Here is a 26,679-nt window from a genome sequence, read left to right as displayed (position 1 = left end):
TAGTTTCCCCACAGGTGAATAACCAAATTAATTATCTGCTCCTTAAAGTCTTCAATGAAATCTAAAATTTTATTATGGTTTACAGAAATTAATTAGTTTAAAACAGGCATCAATGAAAACCACATTTCCATGATTAGGATATATTTTAAGTCAACCTTCCTTTGCTATGGACCATATATGCTTTATGTTGCTAATAATGAATGACAGTATAATGAGACAAAGACAAAACCAGATTTTTTTTTTTTTGTAAAAAACTCTGTTTTTCTAAAAGTATTAATTTGCTTTCCTGAAAAATGGAAAAATGCATGAATGTTAATGAAATATACTGGGTGAAAATATCAGAAAAACTATGAAATTAAATGCAGACTCATTTTGCTTGGAAAACTAAAGGCTTCAAATATTAATATTATATACATTTTCTAATACTGTATAAGTTGTAGTTACAGTAAGTTGTTCTAGACCAGGGGTGGGGAACTTGTAGTCTCAAGGCCACATCTGGCCCTCTAGGTCCTCAAGCACGGCCCTTTGACTGCATCCAAACTTCACAGAACAAATCCCTTTAATAAAAGAATTTGTTCTGAAAAACCTGGACTCAGTCAAAAGGTTGCACTCAAAGACCTAGAAGATCACATGTGGCCTCAAGGCTTGCAAGTTCCTTATCCCTGTTCTATATTCTAACTACAAAGAGTAATAAGGTGGTATTATAATAAAATTTTCCATGGAATTTCTATAATATCTCCAGTTATTTCTTCTATCAACTTCTCTCTATGGTAGGTAGGGAAACATTTCACAATGCCAGGATTTAAATTTTAGAAATTAACCTTAATATGACAATGGTTCTGCATTTTAGAAAAACAGATTATGGGTAAAAAAAAACAAAAACAAAATAAATCTCCAAACACCTGAGACATCCTTGCACAAATTTTTTTAGTCATATTAAATTATTTGTGACTTTTTCTTTTTTTTTCTAGAAGCACCCTCTCAAATTACAATGAAAGAAAGTAGAATACCTCAAATTGGATAATTGTATTCTCATTCACATTCAGATCCCGAGTTGTAATGGAGTGCTCACCAACTTCATTTGAAACAAATACCATAGCTGAATCTTCCTCACTATCATGAAAGAAAAACAACATGGTATTCATATATTTACAACAGAAGAACAATTTCTATAAGAGGTGATGTGGCATAGTTGAAGTCATGGACACATAGGCTCCAATCTTGCCTCTGACATATATTAGTAGTGTGATTATGAGTAAGTCATTTAACTATTCAGGGCCCCAGGCAAGTTTCTAAGACCATAAATTACCAATGAGTTCCTGATTTGCAACAGCAAGGAGAGTTTCCACAATCACAGTTCCCTATATTCATGAGATTAGAGGTTGGACTAAATTAAAAAAAAAAAGGAGAGGGGGAAAATCAATTTATATGGACAAGTGATTTTTAGAATTTCCAGCTCTTTAAAATAAATACTTACGGTGCCCCCTTTGAAGAATATGGGCAATAAAGGCCAATGTTACCACCGGGATAGAAAAACCAATTATCTTCTTTGGGTCCAAAGTCAAACGTATCCAGGAGGATTACAGGATTGTTTATATTATTCCCATCAATAATAAAGTCATCAACAATCCAAATTTCTTCTTTCTTGCCTAAATGATTTTCAGATGAAGAAAAATTTCAAAAGTGAAAATTGAGTTTTGCCTCTTGGAAAAAATTCAGTAAGTTAAAATATGCTCCCAGAATAAAAAAAAAAGCATAAAATGCATGACAGTTTATTTACAGTGATTATGAGCAAAATATGTTAAGAATCTCATAACCATCTTAAGTTGACATAGCACAAAAAAGACTCACAAATTTCAGAATTCCTGTGATGGAAAACATGTTTTGAAAAAAATGTGTCTTTCATTTAAGAAAATGATGTTATTGACACACCAACTACAGAAAGACATGATTTTGAGCTATCTGCATTTTCTTGTCCCCAGAGTGATCAATGCCTACTTTTGCAAAATTACTAGATAAATTTAGGAATGTAGTTTATGATCATAGGGAAATGAAATGAGATAACCAGTAGAGTCACCAATGATTAGGCTCATCAACATTATGTTTTAACCAACTGGGCTAATAGTTTACTGGCATGTGGAAATAATGTCTTTAATTAGATTAGTATAAAAATTACACAGAAGAAAATTCCTTCATGTTACATGAAATTCTTCTTTCCCTAATACTTGTTATAATCTTGGATTCTTTGGCAGAACTGTTTAAGTGTGTGAAATTCCTGATGGATCCTTGATCTTATGAATGTGGGCATTCCCGTCACTACTGCAAATTACAATCCATCCATACTCTCTCATCCTGTGCTATTCTTGTCAAGCATGTCAAGCCAGCTATAAAGAATATCCTTAATAAATCTTTCATGAACTCTTTGCTTATTCCAATAGATTTAATACTCTAGATCAGAGGTGTCAAACATTCAACCTGAAGGCTGCATGCAGCCCACTTCCCAGTGCCACCCAACCAGATAAATGTAATTGGGAAATCTTTAACAAAATAAATAAAAATACAATAAGACATAGACAATATCACATTTTAAAACTTAGTCAATATGTGGCCCCCGGGATCCTTATGTACAGATTAGTGGCCTTCTTTCCTATTTCAGTTTGACACCCCTGTTCTAGATCATGGGGTCTTTGAATTTAGTTATCAGAAAGTATTTCAGCTTTCTTGGTTCCCTTTATAATCCTGTGCCTTGTATCCATTCAAAGACGTTATTCTGACAACTGATCCATAGACTTCACCAAATTGCCAAGGGGGTCCATGACTCAAAAAAGGCTAAGTATCCTAGACCTTCTTCTATCTGCAGTGTAATTTTTTTAAATGCTTGTTTTAATTCTTCTAGATTCATTCGTTATAAAAGTCACATGAAGAGATTCCATTTTATAGATAATACTCCAATACTTTGTTTGCCATTCTGGACTATTTACCTTTCCAGAAGCCTGTGTCATAAAATTGTGTTTTTGTAATTTGAAGGCAATGAAAAAAGTGAAATGCTTTATAAAATGGACAATAGAAGCAAAGCAGGAAAATACCATCACTTTGCAGGAGCATCTTAAACCACCATTTCAAACCTGCTTTAAACTGTATTTTTTTCAGTGATATCTCACTGAAGAAACATAAGAATGCTAAATAGGATGTGATGTAAAATAGGGAACTGCAACACTTAGTCTCAGTACTTCATATTCCATCCAACTATGTGCCTACAATATTGTTCCATGTTTTGAATAAAACTCTACACTTTGAAAAAATACTCATATATGTGTGTGTGTGTGTGTACATAACTATTTCAGCAAAAAATGATATAAGTGAACAGGGCTAAGAAGTAGCATTTTAGTGCAAGTGAAGTCCATATTTTGGAACATGTCTCTATGTTCTTCCTTGGCATTTATCATAGCCATATTCATCTCATGAAGGGAAACCAAAGCTTTTGAAACAATGAATTAGAATAGTGACAAGGTATTATATTTGAAAATCCAAATCACCTCAACCATACTAAAGAGTTAATGATCTGTGCATAAAACACCCTCATTTAGTTTGAAGCTTGCATCCTCATCTTAACAAAAACAAATGTGTCTCAGTCAGTTCATGATCATAGGAAAAGAGGTGTATATTTTACCATTATTGTAGGGTTGCCAGAGCCGGAAACGTGTGGCATTGGTTTGTGCGGTGTATGGCAGAGGGACATTGATAAAGAGGACATTGGTTGTTTGAGTGAAGTAAAACTCATCCATTAAGTGCCAAATGATGCCCCCACTGATGGAGTACTGTAATAAAATGGAGTGAGATCTCTCTGGGGTACCTAGAATGAAGAGAACACATGCATTAATATGTCACAGAAGAGGAGAAGAGGCATAGACTAAGCTAATTTTTTTTTTGCCCCAATGCAGGAAATCTCCCCCCTACTCCGGCAACACATACACACACACACACACACTCTTCAAAGCTAAGACAATCCTTCAAATTCTTGGTAGGTAAGCTTCTATTTATGAATCAGGTATCCTAAATTACAGGCCAGAGAGTACTCAAAGAGCAAGTAGGTACATGACCAAAAACACACAATAACCACACACAAAAGCTTACTTAAGCAAAAACAGACAAACAAACAGACAAAAAACCCAAAGTCTTTTGGCTCATTGGAAAAACAGCAACCATTTGCACAACATTTACCCAAATCCTGCGATACAGAAAGTTATTCCCATAGCTCATATAATTTAGAGCTAGAAGAAACTTTAGAGGTCTAGTTCAGCTCCTTCATGTGCTGGACATAGAGTACTGTGGAAGGCACTGGGGAGATACAAAGTTTAGATGAAGTCTGATCCCTATCCTCATGGAGCTATGAATGAGTAGGTTAAATGAAAAAGGTAGTATAATATTTCACAAGGCCTAATTCATTAACATGAAAAATCAGAATGTAATAAGGAAGACTTTTGGAAAAATTAGTAAAGAATTTGTTCAAAATAGCTTAAGAATGACTGTCCAAGATACATTTTAAAGTAAAGTTACAAATTCTTCAAAATAAAAAGTGTCAATGGAAAAGCATACGGAAATGATGGCAGAATTAGCTGCAGTAGAGCTAGAATTATCATTATAGTTAATAAGATCATTCTTGGAAAAAAAACTACATCTGATCCACATTTGGTAGAGGAGGAACATATTACATGCTAAGTGCAATTGGTAACTAAATTGACATCTAAAATTAATATTAAAATAATCAATTAACATTTGTGAATACTTAGAAATTAATGTCAAATCTTCACCTTAAACATGTTGTTATTTGCTGCAAATCCTTTATTCTTACTGGGGGTAGGAACTGTTCAATGGGCAGTTTTTTAGGGGAGGATATAAAGACATGGTTCCAGCTATATAGCTTACCTTTTGCAATAAATCTAAGTGAAAATTGGACATATAAGCTCTTAGAACAATCTAGGTCTCTGGAAATGAGCATCCTTAGTCCTTCCTGAAAACAGAAACATGTAGGATAAATAACCTTGTCACTTTCTATATTACTTTCCTGCAAGTTGGTTTACTTAAAGGTATACTAAGAAGGTCCTGAAAAGATCAAGAATCCCCAGATATGCAGTGAATTATAAATTCCATAAATATTTATTTCAATCATTTTATCTTGATAAGTGGGACTTTTTTGGGGGCCCACAAAACTCTTCTCATAATGGCTAAAATTTCCTTTTACTCAAAATAAATCTGTTGTCTCAATGAAAAATCACCTAATTGCTATGAATTTCAAAAAGCAATGCAAAAATGATAGCCTTAAATATCTTTAACATAGAGCTAATAATAGTACCCACCTCAAAGGGCTGTTATGAGCATTAAGTGAATTAATGATATATATGAAGTGCTTTGCAAACCTTAAGGCACTATCTAAAATCTGAGCTACTATTATTAACTGCAGGAATATTTAAGCATAAACGCTTTTGAACACAGCTAGATAGGAAAGGAGTAACATGCTAGGAGAAGGGGAATGTGCCAAGGACCTCTGCTGGATGCCTGAAGCTAATGGGTAACTTTTTTTTCCCAGGGTTCCAAGAATTCCTACAAGCTTAGTACTATGCTTTGGCTCATTCAGACAACCCCTGCGGCATACATTCTGGCTGACTGAATAAACCCCTACTTCTTCAAGTTAAATAAGGCATAATTAAGGTTAAATTCTTATGCCTGGGCTTCAGTAATTCATGCAGGGAAGTTTTGGACTACCAGAAAGAGATTAAATTAGCTCTAGTAATTTTTCAGCTAATTTACTATTTTTGGTTACCTGGGCCTGACAGTCCTAGAGGTTGATATCTTCTCAGGTCCATGGGATAGTTGTGACAACTGACAAAACTGTATCCTGCTATACAAACTCCTTATGATGGGAGTTACATAATTATATAATCCTTATATAAGAGTCAAAATTCTTTATTCTTTCTAATCTACAGTTTTCTAGCCACAACTTTTGCACTAAGAGGCTATTTAGTGGTTTAGGCTAAAGAAATATTTGAGTATGTTTCTGCTAGCTATTAAATGAATACTTTCTGCTAACATATTTGCAAACTGGTAATCTTAGTGGGAGGCATGGCATATCACTTCTTTAAGAATATGTAGCCTTGGGTTTTATGAGAGAAATGGACAATATAGCAGTGGATAGAGGGCTGGATGTGGAGTCAGGAAGATCTCAGTTCAAATCTGACCTCCAACACTTAATAGCTGTGCGACCCTGGTCAAGTTAACTTAGTCTCTGCCTAAATTTCTCAACTATAAAGCTGCGGTAATAAAAGCACCTACCTTGTGGGGTGGTTGTTGTTGTTTGTTTGTTTGTTTTTATTTTTTGGTAAGGCAATTGGGCTTAAGTGACTTGCCCAGAGTCACATAGCTAGTAAGTGTCAAGTGTCTGAGGCCGAATTTGATCTCAAGTCCTCCTGACTCCAAGGCCAGAGCTATATCCACTGCACCACTTAGCTGCCCCCGGGGTTGTTATGAGGATCAAATGAGATAATATTCACAAAGTGTCTGGCAAATAATTTGCACTTAATAAAAGTTTGTTTCCTTCTTATCTTCTCTAGACAAATTAAACGTTTATTAAGTGCTTACTATGTGCCAGGCACAATGCTATGTGCTGGAGATACAAATACTAGCAAACGAGAAAGTCCCATGGCGCTCTTCACGGTTACTTGTCTCTCTTCCAGTTTCATCCACCAAGACTCTCAGAATGATCTAGCTTAGCTGAGTGTCATGCCAGGTTTTTTGCATGTTTCTTGTTATTTCATGAGGCAGCATTGTTCATTATCTTTCATTACTCTTCCCTCTAAGGGAATGCACAGGAACTTTCTTCCAAAACTCATGTCCTAAGTGGTTTCCGGCCTTGGAGCTGCTTTAATCACATGCAACATCTTCTTAACTTTATCCTTCTAATTTGGTTTTGATTTTCATCTTTGCTATCACAAGTTAATGACAGATTGTAGACACCTTAAGGGCTGGTGGGTGACACAATGGATAGAGTGCTAACCCTAGAGTCAGGAAGACTCATCTTCCTGAATTCAAATCTAATCTCAGGCAGTAGCTGTGCAAGTCATTTAACCCTGTTTGCCTCAGTTTCCTCAACTATAAAATGAGCTGGAGAAGGAAATGGCAAACCACTCCAGTATCTTTGACAAAAAAACCCACAATCGGGTTGTGAAGAGTTGGACACAACTAAAACAAATGTACAACATTAACAAGCTCCCTAAAAGTGGCATTTTTGGTTTCTGTAACCGTAGCACCTAAGCACAGTGCCTAACAAATAGTAGGTGCTAAATAAAAGATTTCTGATTCATTGATTTAACTCTTCACAGACTGATTTTAAAATGACTCACAATAGTAACTATTTTCAGTCAGGATACAGTTTCATTTTTACATGTGATGTTGTTCAGTACTCACTGTACCTAGAGTATTCTGACTCTGGTATTCAAAAAATATAATTTACTTTGACATATCAATCACTTTCCAATAAATATCTAACTCCATAATACTTTGTTTTTTTTTAAAGTTAAGCAAAACAGTCTACTATGGTGATGGTGACTGAAGGTATATGTAACTTGCCATTTTTGTAGCTTATTATTTAATAACACAATATAAGAATATGTTTTAACTTTTGTTACTTGGAGTCACTGTCCATTGTGTTTGACTTAAATTGGGTTGCCTTTTATTATTACTTTCCTTCCCATTATTGTAGTAATTATGTATTGTTCTTTTGTTTTTCCTTTCTTTTCTCTGCATCAGTTTATATGAGTCTTCTCAAGTTTCTCTGAATTCTTCCTATTCAATATTCTTTGAAGCATAATAACATTGTCTTTTTTTCAATTTTTTTTTTACCATTTTTGTCAATGTGAGGTGCCTCAAAATTGTTTTAGTTTGGATTTATTTTGTTATTAGTAATAGAAAACATTTTTTCACGTGGTTGTAGATAACAGAATTTTTTCTCTTGAAAGCTATTCATATCTTTGACCACTTCTCTGTTGAGAGAGTGAAATGACCCTTAGTCACATAGATTTATATCAATTCCCTATGTATTTTGGACATCAGGCTTTTACCACATCCGTCTCTTTAAAGAAAGTATTTCTAAGGTAGAGGTTTATAGATTCTGAGTAATCCACAAGATAATGACCTCTTTCATTTCTTGATCCTGAGTCATTCAAACCTAAGTGTTTTTTAAAAAACTTTCGAAGTTTTTGTTTTTGCCTTTTGCCCTCCTTTGTTTAGAAGTCACAGAGGATCAGGGTAGATCTTGACTTAATTTGGAGGATTGTGTTAAGTTCTTCATAGAATTTCTCTGCTTCTCAGCTAGTGCATAAGCTGAAATGAACCTCATTGTGATTTCTTTGCTTTTGTTCCTTTTGAGTACTGCAGGGTGAGCTGACATGTGCCATGAAATGACATTTATTACTATCTTGGGGTACATGTTAAAACTAATTCTGCCAACTCCTTTATTCACTGCTTTAAGGAGAACCTGACTTTCCGTTTACAGCTTCTTTATATCTTTTTGGTTTAATTTGTAGTGAGAATGTCAGTGTAGAGGTGGTTCAATTATTCTTACAGTACACCCACTTTTTTTTAAATAGACACAGATTTCATATTAGGTAACAACAGTTAAGTTAATGTTTATAGATCTGTCCCCCTTATCTACCTCTCCTGTACTGTCACTGAAGAATTAAAAGAAGATCACATAAGACTAAAGGCTGTTTTCTATTTTTGTCTGTATCCAGAGTTGTCCTGGCCCCAAGTTAATCAACCAACTAGTAGCCAACTTTCTGGTGATGAGTCTCTCTATACTTAGCGAGGCTGTTCCTCAGGTAGAAGACATAGCCTATTATTGGGCTGTTAGAACCTATAACAACTTATGTTCACTGGCCATAGTCTTCAGGAACCAACAGTTACCTCCATACCATGATAAGGCATCAGGTTAGAGTTTACATTTTGGTAGCTATTATATCTTGGCTTTTATAACATATTTAATTATGTCTAATTAATATGATGCTGTCATTGGTAACACAATTGCCAGTTATCACACTGAACACTATGATTTGCTTTATAAGGATGTATTTTATGGGGCAGTTTTGAGGACTTAATTTTGTAAAAAATTAGGGACTTACTATGCCAGAGAAAGAACCTTCCTTGTACTTAAGTGCAATATATTATATCATGTATTTACTTAAAGTAGAATTAGAGGGTCATAGATTGAGAGCAAGAATGGACCTTAGAAGTCATAATTTTATAAGGAGCTGAAGTCCAGAGAAGTTAAGGGACTTGTCCAGAGCCACACACATAGTAAGTGGTAGAACTAGGATGTGAACACAAGTTCTCTGACTCCCAAATCAACCTTCTTTCCAATTCATCACTGTGCTTCCCCCTACCACAACATGTCATCTAAGCTGGTCCAGCTGAATCTTTCCAGTTCCTTACATACCATTATATATTGTACTTTAATGTTGACATGGGTACTCCTTCTTTGGCTCAGTCTGTGACCCTTTTACAACTGAAATAACAACCTTCATGAATTGTTGGGGATAAACAATCTTCATGTGGGGATGTCTTTCCAAAGTCTGTTGCTGGGTCATACCAAAAGCCTTTCCATCTTGGTAGCATTAGTCAGATCATATGCTCAACAGGCATATTTTCTACTTGTGTGACCCCAGGCAAGTCATGTAATTACCCTGAGTCTCATTTTTTTAATCTGTAAAATGAGGATAATATTTGTGTTACTAGCTACCTCCCATAATTATTTTGAGGAAAGAACTCAGTAAACTTGAGAGTATTATATAAATGGAAGATATAATTTTTGTTATAACCTCTAGACCTATGAATTATAAATGTGTTGCTCCTCAGCATCAATGGAGGGAGTTTCCAAACTATGAGTTTCCACTACAAGTGAAATTTGGAATCAGGCCCTGATCAAACATTATCAACCAGAGTTACCTTTACCAAATTAAGACATTAACAGAGGACATACATTGTTCTCTGTGAGTAGATTTCTTTTTCTTATCTATTATACAGTTTGTCCCAAAAGTCTCAGTGTTGTATTATGCTAATAAGCACTAAGACTTTTGGGATAACCTGTATGTGATGGACTCATTTGGTTCAAGCATAAGCAAAAAATAAATTGTTCTAATATACCACTATTGAAAATTAAAAGAAATTAAATGATCCTTTCATTCTTTTTTTCTGGCTAGGCAATGGGATTAAGTGACTTGCCCAGAGTCACACAGCTAGTAAGTGTTATGTGTCTGAGGTTGGATTTGAACTCAGGTCCTCCTGACTCCAGGGCTGGTGCTCTATCTACTGCACCACCTACCTGCCCCCAATTCTTTCATTCTTAAAGAATACATTAAAAATATACATTTCCATGTCTACATATGGAGCATGTGGAGACCAGACTTGGAGCTCTCACCAAATCCTACAAAGCTGATAATATAATTTCTATGGAAAATGCTTGCTTGTTCTTGTACATGGATAGCTGAAGGGAAAATGTATAGAGGTTTGTCTGTCTTCACTTTGGTTTTTAAAGAAGTGAAGAGATTCAGGATCTTGATAAAAACAGAAGCTTCTACTTCTGTTTTATTGTCAATTTCTTCACAAAGAAGAATCAGGAAGGGCTCACTAGAAATGTTAATTAAAAGCTTTGTTAGCAAGACTGAAAATATAACAGCAGTTTTCACTTTTAAACACATCTTTCTCTCCTACTTGGCCCTAGGGATTTTTACACCCCAGGGTGTCAGACATGTTTCTTTCTCATCATTAAACACTTTGGAAGAATTCTGGACACAAACAAGGATTATTATAGGCATGTACTTCTCATAATTGAAAAAGTTCTAGGGTGTCTAATTTTCTAAGTTGTAGGTGTTAATCATCTAAGGTACTGTAGATTTTGGAAAAAATTTTTTTTTAAAGATTTCATTTGCACACCTAGATTAACAGCTTTCTACATGCTGAGAAATAGCAGATACAGCAAGGGTTCAAGGAGGAAGTCTTACTAGGTTGACAAAAGTGCCTCACACAAATATAACACAGTAATCACACAGCTTTGTTGAAACACATACATATATAAGATTTTAAAATTTCATGGAACATGGCTTAAATATTTGGTTTTCATTCATTCCTGAAATAATAGCAATAACAATAATAATTCTGGCATTTACATAGCTTTAAGGTTTGCAAATTTATAAATACCACAGTTTATCCTCACAACAACCCTGGGACCCCTAGTATCCTCATTTTATAGATGAAGACTAAGGAAAACTAAGGAAAACAAAGGTTAAGTGACTGGCCCAGGGTCACACAGTAAGTTTCTAAGGCTGGATTTGAACTCATTTCTTCTTGACCTGACATAAACTTCCTGAAACTTCCTTCCTAAAATGAACTACAAGATATTGCACTCTGGGACAATTCTTTCTTCCAAATAAGCAAACAAATAAAATAAAAGCCAGAGAACTTTCACAAAAAAATAGTTTGCATTATAAATTAAAGATATGGTCACATGTAAAATATTATATCCCAGGAGATAGTCTAGATTAAAAACCAAAAATATATTCTTTTTCTTCAGTGGAGAATGTGAAAGCTCTGACAGCTAAAAGCAGAGAAAAGTATCATGTTTAAGTCCTTATGAAAAATGAATGTGCTTAACACAAAGGAAAACATGGCCCAGGGCAGAAGAGAATAATAAAGTGAAAAGTAAAGCACATTATAATTAAAAAAACACATGAATGGAAAAAGAAAAAGTCATTATTAAAAATATTAAAATTCATAGCCAGGATCTTATCTGACCCCTTTGAAGATGAGCGAAGTTCCAGATTTAATGGTTTCCCCATTTAGGTTTCCTCTCTCTGCACCATAGACTTCAGGCCAAAGATCCGGATGTAAATTACCGTTGAAGTCATCTTTAAGAACCGAGGGCAAGGAAGCAATAGGAACACAGTAGGGCCCACCGAAGCCCCTATCACACCTAAGGGAAAAAATGATTAGGAAAAAGCATTATTGCTGAGGAAAAGCAAACACTAAAATGACTCAATCTGACTTTTGCAATAGGAAGAAAACATCTTTTTGACTACTTACACACAGTGTCCCAATTCACAGATTCCATGTCCTGAGCACATCCAAGGACACCCAGATGCTAGTACAACATTATCAATAGCCCAGGAATCAGCACCAGGTGTATAGTTTGACTGAATCCATCTGAACCTTGTCCTGGGAGAGCTAGACAAAGAACAGTGGTTATTCAGCCATATGAAAGTCCTATACAATAGAAAAATGATTTTAATATAGTTCTCTCTTTAACTTGCTACTTTCCCTAGTTTTAATTGTCCTGATCGAAAGTAAGCTCCTTAAGAACTGGCAGAATTTTTTTTTCCTATATTTCATCATAGCTATGTCAAATGAAACTTACACAGCACATAGGAAATGTGAAGGAAAGATTTCAATCTCATCATTTAGTCTTTACCAGAAACACATGCAAGTATTTTTATGAGATAGGTAAAGACCAGGGATGGAACTACTGTAAAAGAATACAGACCATCCTCTTAATTGTTAATAATCCAGAAGTTTATTTGCAAGTTGGATGTTTGGAACTCACAAGATATTTCCCTAGAGAAACAATGTTGTAAGACGCAGGTTCCCAGAGCAATCCTTAAAAAGTTATTTAATTCAAAATGTGCCTATAGTATGGTGCTAATGAAATATAGTTTCCCTGTTGGTTACATTGGAAGAGTGTGGGAAAGCAGATATTTTCTCTTTTATAACTTCTACCCAAGCTCAAGAAGTTTAGTTTCTCTCCCATATGACTATCCTTAAAATGTGCTACATATGCTGTATACAGTGCTGGATGGCAGTTAGCTGGTGCAATGGTAGGGTGCTGGGCCTGGAGTTAAATCTGGCCTCAGACACTCCCTAGCACCGGATGCTCTGACTCTCCATGCAGTCTAAGATTGTTGTTTGTTATTCAATCGTTGAGTCGTGTTCAACTCTTTGTGACCCAGTGAACACTATGGGGTTTTTCTGGCAAAGATAGTGGGGTGGTTTACCATTCCTTCTTAAACAGAAGTTAAGTGACTTGCCCAGGATCACACAGCTAGTAAGGCTGGATTTGTACTCGGGTCTTCCTGACTCTGGCCCGAGTGCTCTATCCATTAAGCCATCTAGCCACCAGTTAAAGGTTACCTTTGCTTTATTGGTTGCCACAGAATCAATCAATCAACCAATGACTATTTATTAAGTATCTATTATGTGCCAAGCACAACACTAGGCACTGGGGATAGAAAATCAAAAATTAAAAAGTCCTTGTTCTCAAGAAGCTTATATTCTATAGGGGGAGACAACCTATACATGTGTAAGTATTTATAAAATAGATACAAGGTATTTGGGAAAGAACTAGAAACCAGATGGATCAATCAGGGAAGATTTCATGTAGAAGCAAATGAATTTCAAAGGAAATAAGGGAGTCTAAGAGGCAGAGGTGAGAAGGAAATGAGTTCCAGGGATGGAGGCCCACCAGTGCAAAGGCACTCTCCTCAGACACTTCTTAGCTGTGTGACCCTGGGCAAGTCACTTAGCCCCTGCTTGCCTCAGTTCCCTCATCTGAAAAATGGGGATAACAGCACCTAAGGATGTTGTGAGGATCAAATGAGATAATAACTGTAAAGCACAGCACATAGTAAGTGCTATACAAATGTTAGCTATTATTATTATTATTATTATCAGCATAAGAGAAGACATCTATCTTGGTTAATCACTTCCCAGGCAGGTGTGAATCGGGGAAAAAAGGCTGTCCTCACTTGCTAAGTAATTTATACTTGGAAATGTCCTACTTAAGTAAGAAAAATATTTTATAGCATTTTATTAGATAGGGTTCCTTCAGAAATGGTAGAGTGGATTTAGGAGAAACTAGGTTTTGAATAGGAAGAACAGTAACTAGGTAAGAGGAGGGAGCAGGAAGATACATAAACACGTTAAAAAGACAGAGACACGAATATGGCATATATGGAACTGAAAAATCAGAGACATGAAAAGTTAGCCTGAAGATACAGTGTTCAGTCGTAGCATCCAAAAGAAAAGTATAAGGGGATCTCTAAAACCAGAAGAGGAAGACAGTGGTGAAACCATAAATATACTATGTTCCAGTTTCAAAGGGTCTTCTGTATTATGGTTCATCCTGAACTGAAGGGTAAGGTTTATAGAATCACATAGAAGAGATTCTGCTTCTTCAATAACCAGAGGAGCTCTGGGCTGGATTGCAGGATGTAGGAGTAAAGTAGGAAGGCAGAAAGATGGTGCAGTGGATAGAGAGCCAGGCCTAGAGTCAAGAAGACCTGAGTTCAAATCTGGCTTTAGATACTACCTGGCTATAAGGCCCTGGGAAGTCACTTCACCCTATTTGCTTCAGTTTCCTCATCTGTAAAATGAGCTGGAGAAGAAAAAACAAACCACTCCAGTATCTTTGCCAGGAAAATCCCAAATAAGGTCATGAAGAGTCAACATTGACCAAAAAGACTCAATAACAACAACAACAAGGAAGATCTCATCGAACCAGACTTATAAGAAAACCAGGCTAAGGAGGACTTGGGTAGGGAAGAGCATATGCTCAGGATGCTGGACAAAGAGGTCCACATCCAAAGGCTGTCTAGATAAGACACTTCCTAAGCCACATGCAGCTGGGCTCTGGAAGAAAGTCTTGTACCTATAACTATCATCTGTCTGTACGTCTTCTGAGGAATCATAAGAATTACACTAGTATGCTGCATCCCAAACTACTGAGTTATATGTGATATTGATGTAAACACATTAATTACTAATCAGAGGTGCTGAATAAAGAGGCTGTGGTTCCAAGATTATAATCTAAATCCCCAGTGGTAGCAGAGCATGAAAAAGCAGGCAGCTGACTCTTCCTCACAATAGATGCTTGCCCATTTGGATTTTAACTTTAAATAATTTATCTATGATCATGGGATTGTAGGATTATAGATTTAGAGCTGGAAAGGACCTTAAAGGCCATTGAGTCCAGCCCCCTACATTTATAGATGAGGAACTGAGGCTCAGATAGGTGAACAGACTTGTCCAATGTCACTATAGTAGTATATGGTGAAGTGTATGTATCTAGGTCCTCGGACTCAAAATCCTTTGTCCCATCCACTATGCCATGTTTGGGAGCTAGAGAAGTCAAAAAGAAAAAAATCCTGATCTGAGAGTTAGCAGACCAGGGTTCTAGCCCTTCCTTTGCTAGCAAGTAATTGTACGTTTCTGAGAAAGTTGTGTCACCACTCTAGGTTTCGTTTTCCTCATGAGTAAAGCGAAATGGTTGGAAGAGATGATCTGTAAGACTTCTTCCAACTATGGGATTCTTTGAGACGGGTTTTGATTCCATGCCACACTGAAGATCAGATTGTCTTGATGCTGACACAGAAATAAGAAACCCATGATTCTTAATGTTATGAAATCATCTTGCCAGAAGGAGCAAATACTACCTGCCATTATTTCCTATGCTGTGATCGCTTTCATGTTTGTTAGTACTACCAGATGATATCCTAGGTTAGGTGAAAAGTTCTCTTTGACATAATATGAAAGTATGACATTTCATTTAAATCTTATACTTCTTATTAGGGCCATTGTTAATATCGTTGCAACTAAGGCCTTGTTTATATTTCAGCCTTATACCATGGAGGAAATCAGGGAAGATTACAAATTTAATAATAAAAGGTTCGGTTTTGCCCATCCATTTCTGCAACTTGACTAATGCACCTGTAATCCACCACCATCCTAAACCAAAAGATGCCCATTGATATATATTCTGGGAATAGGTACAAGTAGCCAGAAACAATATCATTAGCTACAGATAGTTGGTCAGTCCGTCAGTAAGCATTTATTAAGTACCTGCTATATGCCAGGAACTGTGTTAAGTGATCAGTAGCAGACTAGAATATATGTGAGGAGAGAAAAAAGAGTTGTCTTTTGAAAGTCTTTCACCTTTAAGAAGTGGTATCAGAGAGACTAAAAGAGATTAAATCTGTTTTCCCCTACATTGTGTTTTACTATGTATGAGAGAGATATGTTAAATGTCAGCCTGGGATGTGGGCAATACTCATTTGCATCTTTGCTTTTGACTATAACTTGGCATTAAAAGGAATGTTCAGTCTGCAGTCATTGTTGTCAACAGGAAGGCTTAAGGAAGTGGAATTTTCGAAATCCTTTAGTTGATTGCATTACATTTAAATCCATTTAGTGATGCAATCTAAAGTGCTGTACTCCCCTCTGTCCCCCACCCACCGAGCATATTCCATATGTAATTATCAAGAAAGATTCATAGATTTCCCCAGGGGGTCACATTTTTTTCAAATTAGATGAGTGCGGCTTAAAGTTCTGACATGTAGCCAACATGATAATTCTCACATGGTAGACAGCGGAAGGTAGACCGTGACTCGCTTCCAGTTCTGGAATCTTTCTGAGGTGTAAATTGAACTTTCTGTGTAATGCAGACAGCCAATAGTCGGAGGAACACACTCTTCAGTGACCAGATGCCAGTCTCTCCCATTGTTTAGGGAATACTGGAGTTGGACACTATGGGAGTCACTGAAAGGTTTGGTGCAGCCCATGCTCAGCTCAAACTGGAGAAAAGTGGAAGCTGTCACGTGGAAATCCCAGGTCTCAGCATAGCGAGGTTTTCCTAAAAAATGGGAGGGGAGAGGAATCAACATTTTTCACTTTGGTCATTAAAATTATGTTTGTAGGTAAATTTTTAGTTAGAAAAGAGAAAAATCCTCTTCTTAAGCGTATCATATTTGTTTTGTTTTCCCCCTTCTCATCTACTCATGTTTTATTTGTAATGTTAAGAACACAGTAGTATGAATTGCTAATTCAAAACACTTCACTTTCAGGATTATAGACAACAGCAGGCCTCAAATTAGTAATTCTACAAATTAAAAATATGAGGTCATCATACAGTCAAAGGAGACAACGTGGCATAGAGGAAATATCACTGGCCAGGGACCTGGAGGGCCTGAATTCAAATATCACCTTTGATGCTTACTACTTGAGTGACCTTGGGCAAGTAATTTAATGTCTCAAGGCCTCAGTTTCCTCATATGTAAAATAAAGAGGTTGCACTAAATGATCTCTAAAGCCCTTTCTAGCTCTAGGTCTTATGATATTTGCTCTATATTTAAAAAAGGCCTAGTCATGCCATTCCATTCTCCATGAAAGACAAACAACACAATGAGTGAGCTATTGTAATATCCAAACTATGTGAGGAGACAGATATCTATGGGTCTTAGAAGTATACTTGCTCCAGGCAGTTAGGTATAAAGCTTCTTATTATATGATTTCCTTTTTAAATCCTATAAAGACACAGTCCCTGTGGTAAATCCCATATTCTCCCTTTACCTATGCTTTCACTGAATGTCAGAGCAGTATCCATAGAGAGACAGTCAATATCTACTTGACCTCCTTGAATTCTGTACCAATTGGCTTGTAAATCTATAGAACCATCAAATTTATCCTTAAAACCGGTTTGAGAGCTGTCGTTCATTCCTATAAGCACATCATCCAAGGCCCACTGTGCTGAGTGCTTTCCTGAAATCAGATAAAAATGGACAGTTAGTAGAATGCCATTGCATGGCATTATTTAATTTATCTCATAAATATGAAGATTGTCTTGAACTGACACAGAAATAAGAAATACAGGATTCTTGATGTTATTAGATCACCTTTCCAGCAAGATTGAGTCCAACTTGCCATTACTGATAGATATAAACTCTTAGATGAAGGACCAATCAAACTTTTGGTGCATTGTAGCTTACCATGTTGGGGTTGCCACCATCGAAAAGCTGTTGCAGATGTCTTGGCCTCCCGTGGCAAATCTATGGAAATGATCTGCGGTTCTAGAAAAGACATGAAGTCCAGCTCTCGAAGTAAATGCCATAGTATTCCATTATCATTTGAATATTGAACTACAAGTCCTGGATAAAAGAAGATAGATAAATCCAGTTACTTGGACGCTTATGTAGCCACCACTCTACATCAGATCCTTGTCTGGATGATACTTTCTCTTGCTTGGACTTTTGGTCCTAATTGGTTTCTCTGCTTCTTGTTCCTCCCATTTCCAATCCATCCTTCTTTACAAAGATGCCAAAATAATATTGACCATATATATAACTTTGTTCCAACCAAGTGTTTGTAAAATCGAAAATCAATTTAATTCTATTTTGCTAAGATTTAATCAAGCTACACTTAATATTCCCTTTCACAGTTTACCTTAATTTCTACTATAACACTTTCCAGCCTCATTTCACTCAATCTGTAGTCTAGCAAAATGCTTACCCATGCATCACATTGCATTTTATGTTTCTGTGCATTGGCTCAAGTTGCCCTCCCATCTTTATAATTCGTTCTCTCTTAATCTCTGCTTTTTCAGAATCTCTATCTTCTTTAAAATACTACCTTCTCCGTAAAGCCTTTCCTGGTCCTCTCAGTTATTAGTGTTTTTTTCCTCCTTGAATTTTCCTAGAGGACTTTGATTTCTGTTTTGCCCTCATTCTATTTTACTTTTTTATTATACTTGTCTATGTACATGTTATAATTCCACAAAAGAAAGTAAGCTTCTTCACAAAAAAACTAAGGTATTATATTGTATATATATTTTGATATGGATGACCATAATGCTCCCCTGGTACTCTCATGATAGAAAAAAAGAGAAGCAAACCTCTGGCATGTTGAGTTGACTCCCTGTGGCAAACCTATGGAAGGGAGTGGACAAGAGTGGCACAGGATGGGGAAGACTTGGACGGGTTGTGATTAGCATCATTGGTGGGAACTTCTAATCTATGGGATCACAGATCCATTTAGATAATTGAGTACTATTGCCTCTTGAGAAAAGTAATATGATAAATTTTTCTACACTCAGCGGTTAGGAATTTATTTCCAGAAATATCTGTATTTTAAAAAGAATCTGAGGTCCTTTTCAACTCTACATCCAAGATCCTAAGTATGATATACAGGGAGAGATTAATGATGAATATAAATTAGTATGTCATTCACACAGAAATTTCACATATCAGCTGGGGAGATCTTTTTGGGCAGATGACCCTCCTACTACCCCTTGAATCAAATCACAAAGATAACCACCTACTCTGCCTATATGCAAAACTGTTACTTCAAATTTATAACTCTGTCCTTAAGGGAAATTTGGAATTCTGAAGTTCCTTCTGAATCCTTAAAATAAAAATACATTACATCAAGGATCTGTGATTTGATCGATGTGTGTACTCTCTCATCTGACACAGATTGTAGTCCATCTATAACTCAGAAGATACATCTTTGGGAATTGCTGTGGACTAAAAAACTGATTGCCCTGTGATCCAGTTGGTGAAGAGCATGGCTGAATTTAGCAGCCTCTGATGACACACTGCAATCCATCTCTAGTCCTGTATAACAGTGTTCTAAGTATAATGTAATTAAAACATTGATAACCTACATAGAACATATATGATAGTACTGGGCATTTAGTCCATCAAAACAAAACATGGTCATGCTGCCTGACAGAGAGTTTACTGTAACATGCACTTAGGAACCATCAATACTACTTGTAGAACTGAATGACAAGGTACAGTAGTCTTACTAGAGGTGGCACGTCATAGGAGAAAGAGTATGGTACTGGCAGTCAGGAAACTTGATAACCTGGGTTCTAGATGTGGCCCTGCAATTTTTAAGCTACTTGATTTTTTTTAGTATGTCATTTAACCAACCCATGCTTGAATTTCCTCACCTGTAAACTGAAAATAATAAATAAATTAAAATAATGAATAAAATAAAATAATTAAAATAAAATTGTAATAAATTATCAGTGTGTTTTCATCTAGTACATTCTAAGAACACATCAATGGCATATCAGATGATTGCTATGGCAAAGTCTATTTTTATATTGTGGTTGGTATTTTGGATTGTATCTGCAATTTCATTGACATAGGAAAATCCATTTACCACGGCAGATAGGCACTTGCTCTGCAACTATGGCTCTTTTGATGGACCATATCACCCTGCCTCTCTCTTTTGTGCTTATCATGAAAGAAAAAAACAATCTCTTTATACATGAATTGGTGCAAGGAAGAATAGTTAGGGTACTAACACTTGCAAGCCTTAGGAGAATTAAACTTGGATTCATTAAAAAACTTGAGGTAAGCATCATCATCAAATTCATGAAAGAGATAAAGATAACCTCAAGAATGCTCAAATAGGTAAGGAATATGATTGCTCTACTTCTAGAGCTATGACGTTGACAGTATTCTCAAGGATAAAGTGAAACTCATATGCCAGAAAATCACGTTCTGAGGGGCAGAACCAGGATGAAGCACACAGAAAAGCAGAGGTAAATTTGACTTCTATTCTTTATCCATCAGATCAAGAAAACATGCTTGGGCTGGGTTACCTAGCAAAAACAAGATCCTAATCTTGGCTCAGTCTATTTCTTTTTGGCTTTCGGAGCTATGGCAGGTAGGTTGAGTGTTAGCAATTCTTCCTCCTCCTCCTCCTCCTCTCTCCCTCTGTCTTCCTTTTCCTCTTTATGTTTTTTTTTTCCTTTTTTTGGTAAGACTTAGCCTCCACATCTCACTGAGGCTGGAAGTACAGACCTGATCCTACCCTGATTGGCATGTGAGCTTTGACCTGCTCCATTTTTGACCTGGGATGGTTTTCTTCTCCTCAGACAAGCTGGTGACCCCTTTCTTCTGCGGGGTCACCATATTCATGCCAAATTTCATTTGGCATACTCCACCTGACTGGTCTATCTAACCAAAGCTCAAAACTCCTGAGTTCAAGAGATGTGCCAGTCATAGCTTCTCTCAAAAGCAGGCATTACAGATGTATGCTATGATGCCCATGCTTGACTTTGTAACATTTTCAGTGAAGGTTTGGCCTAGTTTAGCACTCTTAATTTAGATGGTAATACATTTTAGAAAAATGAAAAAGCAGGAAAAAGTTAGTTATCAAGTAGATAAATAATCCATGGGAAATAAATGTTGATTAATAAGCTCAAAATCTCACTGGCTATTTCATTCTCTAGGACAAAGTCATAAAAGTTGTCTTTTACTAAATTAACTCTTTCAGGAGCATCACATTCAACCTTAGGCAGGAACAAAGCCTTGCAGAAATAAAGCAGCCAATTACAGAGGATAAGCAAAGAAGCCACACTCTGATAAGTGTCAATGTGTGGATAAAATGCAAGGGAGGGAAACGGCAATATTCATTTTATCCCATTTGCTGATCCTCATTAGTTGTGTCATTGAACACATTGTAGGTCTGAATAAACCAAGCGATTTAAGCTCATCTATCGACTGCTTTAAGGCATGTAAAACATCTCTTTTTACACGGCAACTGCATCTGTGTTCTGCCCAGTCTTAATGAAAATAGCCCAATTCTGATTTTAATTCCAAATATGCAGATTGATGCTTCAGCTTGAGTAAGCCAAAAATCTTTACTTTCATCCCTGTAAGAGATTTGCCCTTGGATTTAGCAGATTTACATTTTAACAGCCAGTTTTCCACAAAAGACTGAGAAGTGACTGCAGGATGCAAATTACACAGAGGGAAGGGGCTTGGAGTACAGGGATTTGAGACTGGTTCAGAAAAAAGTTGCTTGTTTCCAACCTTCTCCTTCAGGCAGTATTCCCTACAGTTTCAGTCACACCTGCTACTATATCAGAGGTAGATATGGTGCTGAGATCCACACTACCCAGGGGTCCTTTGTTCTCTCTTCCTGACTAAGAATTCCTCTTCTATAGTCTGCTCTTCAAAAACAATTATGAATTCTGTCTCCATTATTTCAATGGAATATCGAAGATAAAAGATGAACAAATAAGCAGAAATATAAACTGTTCTTCATATCTGAAGAGGAGACTACTGAATATATTACTTTGAATTCACAGCATCGATCAGTTAACAGATATTGGCTGAACAGCTGCTATATAGCTTTTATTCTCTTGATACAAAGGAGGTATTATCAGTAAGTCACAGCCCTGAATGCTTTGAGGAATACAAAGAAATATAAAACATGGTCCCTGCCCTCAAGGAGATTATATTATATAGTTAGGGAGCTATAGACATGCAAAGATGATCAAATATGCAAGACAATGAATGATAACTGACACAACAAATACAAAGAGAGGGATCACTTTAAGCTTGAATACACCATGGCAGCTCTGTGGAGATGGGATTGGAGTTAGATTTTAAGAGATTGGTGGGATCTGGAGACAAGAGGAAGAAAGCACTCCGGTGGAAAATGGAGAAAAAAAAAAGAGAATGAGTTTGGCTAGAAGGGTGGTCTTTGTGTTGGATTAGTACTAGTAAATAAAGCAGGAAAGGTTCATTTGGGTGGATTATACAAAATCGCAAATGATAGGACAAGGATTTTGGACTTAATTCTGTAAGTAATCAGAGGCAATATGGCATGGGAGATAGATAGTTAAGTCAGAAAGACCTGGGTTCAATTTCTGATACATTCTAGCTATGCAACCTTGGGCAAGTTACTTAACTATTCAATGCCCTGGGCTACAATATGTCGCACAGAAGGTGCCAATTTTCATTGGTAATGGGAGTTTCCTTACTGGACACGTCTGATCCCAATGAAATCACAGGTCTAGTTTTATCTCATCCTTCTAGGACCTATTTAAGTTTTTGAACAGTGGAGTGATAGAAAAGAAGCCATATATTAGCAAGATTTATTTGGTGGCACTGTGAAGGATAGAATGTATGGAGAAGTTGGAGGCATGGAGACCAGTTAGAAAGCTATTACAGCAGTTGAAGCATATCTAAAACTATCAGGCTCATCAAATGGGAATGAAAAGAAATGGGAGAGACATTATAAAAAAAGATTTTAGAGATCAGACTGGATATGAAGAATAGAAGGAATTTACAGAATTTGGATGAAAGAAGAAGAAAAGAAACCTCAAAGAAGATGCTATAGTTTCTCCTTGTGGTGACCTGCAGAATAATGGTGTCATTAATAGTCTAGAAGCATTTATTAAGTTCCTACTATGTGCTGGCTACCGTTCTAAGCCCTGAGAATACAAAGAAAGGCAAAAGAGTCAGTTCCTGCTCTCAAGGGAGTCAGAGTCCAACATGGGAGACAACATGCAAACAAGTTATACAGGATAAACGGGAGCTAATCAATAGAGGAAAGACTCTAGCATTAAGGAAAATGAAGAAAGGCTTCTTATAGAAGATACAATTTTAACTGGAACTTGAAAGAAGCCAGGGAAGGCAGGAGCGAGGAGGGAGAGCGTTCCAGGCCTACTCTGGAGATGGAGTGTCTTGTGCCAGGACCATCAAGGGGGCCAGTGTCACTGGACTGCAGAACACATGATGGGGAAGAAGGCTTAAGAAGATTGCAAAGGCAGGAGGGAGCCAGGTTGTGAAGGGCTTTGAATGCCTCAATGAGGATTTTATATTTGATCCTGAAGGGGATAGTGAGTCACTGAAATTTATGGAATTGGGGGTGGTAGTGGTAAAGTAGTTAGATTTAAGTTTTCAGAAAATTAATTTGACAATTGAGTAGAGGGTGGACAGCAGTGAGGAAAGACTTGAGGTAAGCAGGTCCACCAGCAGGCTATTGTGATAGGCAATGTGAAGGTAATGGGGACTTAGGCAATAGGGAAGTCAGGAAAAGAAGGGAGCTTGAGGGAAGTGAAGGTTAGCTTGGCCTTAGACAAAGATTACTCAATAGGCCTTCCCCTACTGCAATTTGTTTACTGGTTGGTTATTCTCTGTAGGAACTATCAAAGTTGGTTGGATTACTATATACTGATATCATCTGTTTGTTGCTATTCTTCTCTACCTCTATCTCCTTCTTCTACCTTCTCCAAGTTATCAATAGTAGATGATTTTGAATTCTTTTACATTTTTATATTATTTTTTTGTCCATCTTAACAAATCTATCACCTTTATGAAAGCTTTTCTAGCTATTCCAGAACATAATGACCTTGCCCTGAGCTGAAGTTTCCTTAAACCCATAGCCAGGAGTTTCTTGTTTTGTTTTTTTTTTAACATGTTAATTTTGCATCTCCAATTAGATTGTAATTTTCTTAAGGGAGGAGACCACACTTTACACTCTTTATCTCTCTCATAGTACCAACAGCCATTCAGGGCACACAAAAAGTACTCATACTATGCATGATTATATTTTGAGTATATTTTAAACATTGACTGGCTTTAGGTTCATGTTTATAGACTTTGTACATTAACAAATAGAGATTTATAGATAACAATTTCTTTGATTTAAAAATAAATTATTAAAAACTTAATATTAAACATTAATGCCACCAATTAAACTCACTCTGCAACTAGTTACATTTAAATAGCTGGGCCATCTTTAGTTGTTCTGATCTATATCTGGCCACTGGACCCAGATGGCTCTGGAGGAGAAAGTGAGGCTGGTGACCTTGCACAGGCCTCCCTCACTCATATCTAATTCACTTGCAAGTCATGGCATCATCCATCTGATATCATGGTCCTCTCTGAAATTGAAGGACAAATGCCAACCACAACATTTAAATAAATTACACTCAATTCATGAAATGTTATAGCTTTTCACTTACATCCTTTGTCCTCATCAATACTCTTTGCTTATCCATTAATTCCTATTCATAGTTCTTACATAGTTGTAGTTAGTTTTTACTCTGGTCTGGTTCTGACTTTTTCACATTACATTTTTTACAAGTCTTTCCATATTTCCTTATTTTCCTCATTCTTGTCAATCTTAATTTTATAGTAGTATTCCACTACATTCATGGACCACAATTTTTGTAACTATTATTCCCCATCTGTTGGATATTTAGGTCACTTGGAAGTTTTTGTGATTAAAAATGATGCTGCTATTAAAAAAAAAACTTTCCCCTTGCTTTTTAAATATTACTTTCAGAGGACATTCCAAAGAATGAAATTGTTGGATCAAAGCGCATAATTATTTTCTTTTCCTATTTTCTGCCAGATTGGTTTCCATATTTGGATTAATGGTCATTTACAGAATATTCACAGTATTTAGAGCTAAAGGAAGAGAAACAACCATTAATTGGATTCCACTGGTTTGCAATTCCACCAGTATGCCTCTTTCTACTCGATTCTGCCACCAGTTGATGTTAGCAACTTCTGGAGCATATTACAACATCAGATACCAGATTCCTTATATTCTCAAACATGGCTATATAAAACATATTGGATAAATCTAACCCTGCTCCATTCTACTGATAATGAAGACTACCTTGAATCTATATAGTATCATCAACTCTACTCTGATTGTTTACATCATGCCTAGTATATTAATTCTCAAATTAACTTGTCTAGATATCCAGACTTTCTTATTTTAATAGTTGCCAGAGCATAGATCAACTGATGGAAAGATAAAAGAAAGAAATGTATAAAAAGTTGTCCCTCAAGAATTGATTTAATTACATTGTTAAAGCTTTAGTCAAATGCAGATGGGGAATGAGCATAAACACTTTCTCTCTCCTGGTAGTCTGCAGTTTGATATCACCCCCAGAATTCCTATCATCCTATATTTTGAAAACTTCCAGAACTGCTCAATAGGCTTGGGCTGTGATGGAGGTAGGTACAGGAAGCCCAGTGTAATGGAAAGACACCTAAATGGGTTCTCTAAGACCCTCTAAGGGTTCCTAGGGAACAGGTTCAACTCAAAATTCTTGTAATCTTTCTGTAATCCAATGAATACCTAAAGGGGATAGAAGGTGTCATGGAGGGAAGGATGGGTCTCAGGGCAAGAAAGGCGTAGGAATTGTTCTACTCACTTACAAGGATTTTCAAGAGATTCCCACTGATAGTATCAGTTTTTATAAAAAATGGGCCAGAAGTATGTTCTAGCTTGTATTCAGTTTTACACTACCCAAAATATCATGCCTATAGTTTTAAAGTTATTGTTGCTACCTTTCTCCTTAGAAATTTTTAAAAAAAGTTTAGGTCGTCCTCTAAACAAAAGACTAATTGACTTCTGTGGTATTTCAAGTAGTTTTATAAATCTCTAATACTGTGTTTCTTACATGTGGGAAATGCCCAAGACTGAGGTATGTACAATAGCGTATGGTTAAACAGACAGTCATTTACAGAATATTTACAGTATTTAGAGCTAACAGAAGAGAAACAACCATTAAACAAAAATGGAAAATTCAAAGTACCAATATCTAATCTTAATTTTATTTTTTTAAAAAGTATGTATCAATTTGTAGGTAGTAGTTACTGTGTCTATTGAAAAAAAAATTACCTTCATTTCTAGCTCTTGGTTTGCTGCAGGTGGCACCAGGAGTTTTGCTTCCAATCTGTATATAAAACTGAACAAGTCTAGGGAAAACAAACAAAGTTTACTTAAGACCAGGTAGAACTAGAATTGACTGTCTTCTATATTTCTACCGTTAAAGAATTTCTCTAAAACCCAAGTGCTCATGGGCGCTAGAAAATGCCTAGTTTGTAACAAGTTCAATTCTGTAGTCTTTTAGAATGCTTCAAACTGCTGTTATAATGTTATTTCTTTAAGTAAAATGAACCTAAATAAAAAATGTAAAGACAGTTCTGAGTTTATCAATTGTAGTCTTCAAATAGACTATCATCTTGGCTTATTTAACTT

The 26,679-nt window shown here is 36.3% G+C and overlaps 1 protein-coding gene across 1 annotated transcript in view; it reads right to left on the bottom strand.

Annotated features, from left to right (window-relative positions):
• Positions 1-26,679, bottom strand: part of RELN (reelin) — a 549,610-nt gene that overhangs the window by 94,980 nt on the left and 427,951 nt on the right. Inside the window, exons 31-40 of the mRNA XM_027838603.1 lie at positions 26,320-26,396; positions 17,859-18,017; positions 17,443-17,631; positions 16,453-16,726; positions 12,130-12,270; positions 11,842-12,019; positions 4,927-5,011; positions 3,671-3,853; positions 1,478-1,649; positions 1,011-1,113 (exon numbers count right to left, since the gene is read on the bottom strand). Coding sequence (XP_027694404.1) covers positions 1,011-1,113; positions 1,478-1,649; positions 3,671-3,853; positions 4,927-5,011; positions 11,842-12,019; positions 12,130-12,270; positions 16,453-16,726; positions 17,443-17,631; positions 17,859-18,017; positions 26,320-26,396 — 1,561 coding nt within the window. The remainder of the gene's footprint in view (positions 1-1,010; positions 1,114-1,477; positions 1,650-3,670; positions 3,854-4,926; positions 5,012-11,841; positions 12,020-12,129; positions 12,271-16,452; positions 16,727-17,442; positions 17,632-17,858; positions 18,018-26,319; positions 26,397-26,679) is intronic.

Source organism: Vombatus ursinus, unplaced genomic scaffold (genome assembly GCF_900497805.2).
Source record: "Vombatus ursinus unplaced genomic scaffold, bare-nosed wombat genome assembly UNPS02014830.1, whole genome shotgun sequence".
Lineage (NCBI taxonomy): Eukaryota > Metazoa > Chordata > Mammalia > Diprotodontia > Vombatidae > Vombatus > Vombatus ursinus.
Note: the sequence above shows the minus strand (reverse complement) of the source record. Positions and strands in the feature narration are given on the sequence as shown.